Source organism: Danio aesculapii, chromosome 25 (assembly GCF_903798145.1).
Source record: "Danio aesculapii chromosome 25, fDanAes4.1, whole genome shotgun sequence".
Classification (NCBI taxonomy): Eukaryota; Metazoa; Chordata; class Actinopteri; order Cypriniformes; family Danionidae; genus Danio; species Danio aesculapii.
The window spans coordinates 29,857,538-29,861,046 of NC_079459.1; the positions used below are offsets into that span (position 1 = coordinate 29,857,538).

The 3,509-nt window shown below is 34.7% G+C and overlaps 1 protein-coding gene across 1 annotated transcript; it reads right to left on the minus strand.

The window, feature by feature from the left end:
- Positions 1 to 929: 929 nt before the first annotated feature.
- Positions 930 to 3,160, minus strand: ifitm5 (interferon induced transmembrane protein 5). The gene is made up of 2 exons (XM_056451749.1): positions 2,889 to 3,160; positions 930 to 1,380 (listed from the first exon to the last, which is right to left on the minus strand). The coding sequence occupies exons 1-2, from the start codon at positions 3,093 to 3,095 to the stop codon at positions 1,159 to 1,161; spliced, it is 429 nt and encodes a 142-aa protein (XP_056307724.1). The 5' UTR covers positions 3,096 to 3,160; the 3' UTR covers positions 930 to 1,158.
- Between the last annotated feature and the right edge of the window lie 349 nt (positions 3,161 to 3,509).

Consider the following 3,509-nt stretch of genomic DNA (forward strand, 5'->3'; position numbering starts at 1 on the left):
TATGTTTTACGACGGTTTTACGCAAAACAAACTTCAGTATTGTGTGAAACAGGTCGTCGCTTAAGGTTCAGGTATGTGATTCTTTAAGTATGTTAATAGATCATGGTTTTACTATATAAGAATAGTATAACCATGGCATGTTACTGTGGCTATAAAAATGGTAATAGCAGCAAGGTTACAACACTTTTACTAATAAAACCAGGATTCATTTTGGTAAGGGACATGACAAAGATGCCCATCACATATCAAGATTTTCTTTTTAGTTAACAACTTATTAACAACATCTGGATAAAATCAAGTAAAACAGCCACAATACAGAGAACTGGCTAAGTTAGGTAGCTATATTCACAGTTGAATCATTCTCTGGTTCAATTTATATGTTAGTCCAGTTTATTTGAATAAATGTGAACACCAATGTTCAAATCTTGGTGTACATCAAACTCCAAAAAACAGGACTTGATGTGAAAATTCGCAACCATAAAAAGGACAAAATGCTGAGGCAGAGCTGGCTTTTTTTCTGTGCAAATTCACGATTTTAAGATTTTTAAAAACCCTTTGTGAGTTCTGAACTTATAAAAATAACCTCACGAATGCACCATAGATTGCTTCTTTTCTGGGGAATTTCGAAAAATTTTAATTGACATTAGGATGGAAACTGGCCTACGTTTCAGACCATTTGCTAAGTTTCAGAATACACATCATAGACGCCATTTTTGTCATGTGAATACACCAAAAAAATCCATATATATCAGCATCAGTTCACACTACTGTTAAAAGTTTTTTTCAACTGCATTTTCCCTGTTTCCGTAACATTCAGCATACAGCGTGTTTTTGCATACAAGTAATTGCCATTTTGACCATTTTTGCAATTAATTATTTCATCCCATAGGTGGCAAAAATCTGTTTAAATAGAAACAAGTGGCAAAATCTTGAGGATATTAAATATTTTATTAAATACTACAGAGCCAATTTACTTCATAAAATAAAATTGAGGGTTCGTTATACAGTACAATGACATGAATTAGGGAATAAAACAATAAACTAAATAATGATAAATTCACACAGCCAAGGAAAATAACATGCTGATAAAGTAGAGAGAGGATGAATAGTCCAGAAGGTTTGCAGGTGGTGGTGGTGGGTTTGCTCGAGTTGCTCTGTCTACCTGCTGAAGAGCTTCATGAAGCTCTGGAATCCATCCTCACCGAAGAAATCAAATGTTCCCTCTGAGCTTCCCAGATGCACCAGGAGCAGGACCAGCAGACCCAACACCAGCAGTGGAATCAAGAGGTTCCAGCCCGAAGCCAGAATGTTGTACCACTTTGCCTTGTCTGAGCATTCCTGCGCTGCACGCATGTCACCCAGGGTCTTCTGATCTCGAGCCTAAAAACATACACACACACACACACACAATGGAAATGAGAGTATAATTTTAGCACATAAACTCCTTAAATATAGAGGATTCAATTATCAAGACATTATCAAAAATGTCCTTTTAAGAACTGTTGACTGAAAGGTACTTTGGGGAACCAAAATGGTTCTTAAGTGGTACCTCTAATCCCTAGTTTGGAAAATGTATTTTTGACTGCATTTAAACTCTTAGAAAAAGTGTATTATCATTTGTATTATTATTATTATTATTATTATTATTATTATTATTATTATTATTATTATTATCCTATAATGATTTTTCACATAAAAGTTTTAAAATGTATTTGCAATCCTTTATTTTTAAGAGTATCTAACCTTTACTTGTTTTCTGAGGTGCCCTGGGGTTCTTCAGAGATTAAACACATCTAAAATAAAAGTTTGAAAAGTGAATTCTGCAGCAGTTACCTAAATGACCAGTTCTTATTTGAGCCTTTAAATGACCAGTTCTTAATAGAAGCGTGTTTTCTTTGTGTAAAAAATTTAATTGATAATCTAAAGAAGTTTTTTATTAAATTATGTTTTGCTATTGATGATTCCTTGAAGAACCCTCAACATTCATACAATTTAAAATTTAGAATGTTTCTTAGATTATTAAAAATTCTCTTCACACGTTGCTCTCAAAAGTAAGTTTTTTGTTTGGTTGTTTTTGTCAGTGACAAGAACCTTTATTGTCCATGGGAACTTTTCATTCGACAAATAGCTCGTTCCAAAAAAGAAAAAGTTATTTTATGGTTTCTCAGCGAAAGCTCTTCTTCAGATCTTTGAAGAATCCAAAATAGCCCTTCTGACATCACTGTGGCAAATGCATTTTGGAACCTTTATTTTTAGGTGTAGAACCTTTTGTTTACATGATATAAAAGATTCTTTGTGGAACCATTAATGCCAATCTATAACCTTGATTGTACCAAAATCAGATTTCCACAGTGATGGCATTAAAATTTTCCAATTTTCCCCAACAGACACTTTCAGTGAAAGGTCATTTTCCACTTTTAATAATCCAGGAATGATGAAGGTTTATTTACAGACCATCAATTGGCAAAAATTAAAACAAGAGAGAAGTGTACATTTTCTCTTAGTTGCATTGTTGGTTCTTCAGACAAGTTTCTGGCTTCTCTAAAGCACAAGCAGATGCTTTTACTGAACAATTACACAGAACTGACAGAAACTTTAACATCCATGGAACCCTTCAGTTTCACAAAATGTCCCTAATAGTGGATTATTTTAAATTTGTAAAGTTCAATGAAGGATTCTTTAGGGATCAGAAATGGTTCTCCAATGACTCCACTTCAAAAACCCTGCATGGCATCACTGTTCAAAACAAGTCTTCCATGGCAATGGTCCATTTTCGTCTTCAATTAAAACCTTTCAGAATGTGACATTCAGGATTATTCATAAAAAAAAAAAAAAAACTTCTGAATAAGCCACAATACAGATGAAGATATTGTGGAGCTGGAGCTCACCTTGATGGAGTAAATCAGAGCCATGAACCCCAGGCAGCAGAAGTTTACGTAAAGAGTGTTACAGAGTGACCAGACCAGGTAGTCGTTTGGTGGCTTCTTGCCCGCATTGCTCATGTTGACCACAGTAGAGCCGCCAGCCTTACGGCCAGCCTTACAGTTGGTGAGCGGAGTGCAGTCGTTCACGTAGCTGTACGTGGCGTTATCCATCCTGGAGATCAGCGGTCCAAACTCCTGGAAGAATACTGAGGAGAAAGATGAAGACTCTACTTATACAACACTGCAGATAGGTGGAGTCGCAGAGATGGAGCGAGGGAGAAGTCATTCATTATGTGGTTGTGTTGCTAGAGAGATCAGGGCAGGGAGCTGCTTCTAAAGATGGACCCGCTTCGACAAAATCTCTAGGTTTGACAAAGTACGCACAATTAAAATGTATACTGACACACATATACATCATATATATATATATATATATATATATATATATATATATATATATATATATATATATATATATATATAGATGCATATGAGTAAAAAAATTAAACTGATATTTACTTATACCTCACACAAAAATAACTTGCATGTAAATAAAAATGATAATACTTTTAAAATATGCTTCCA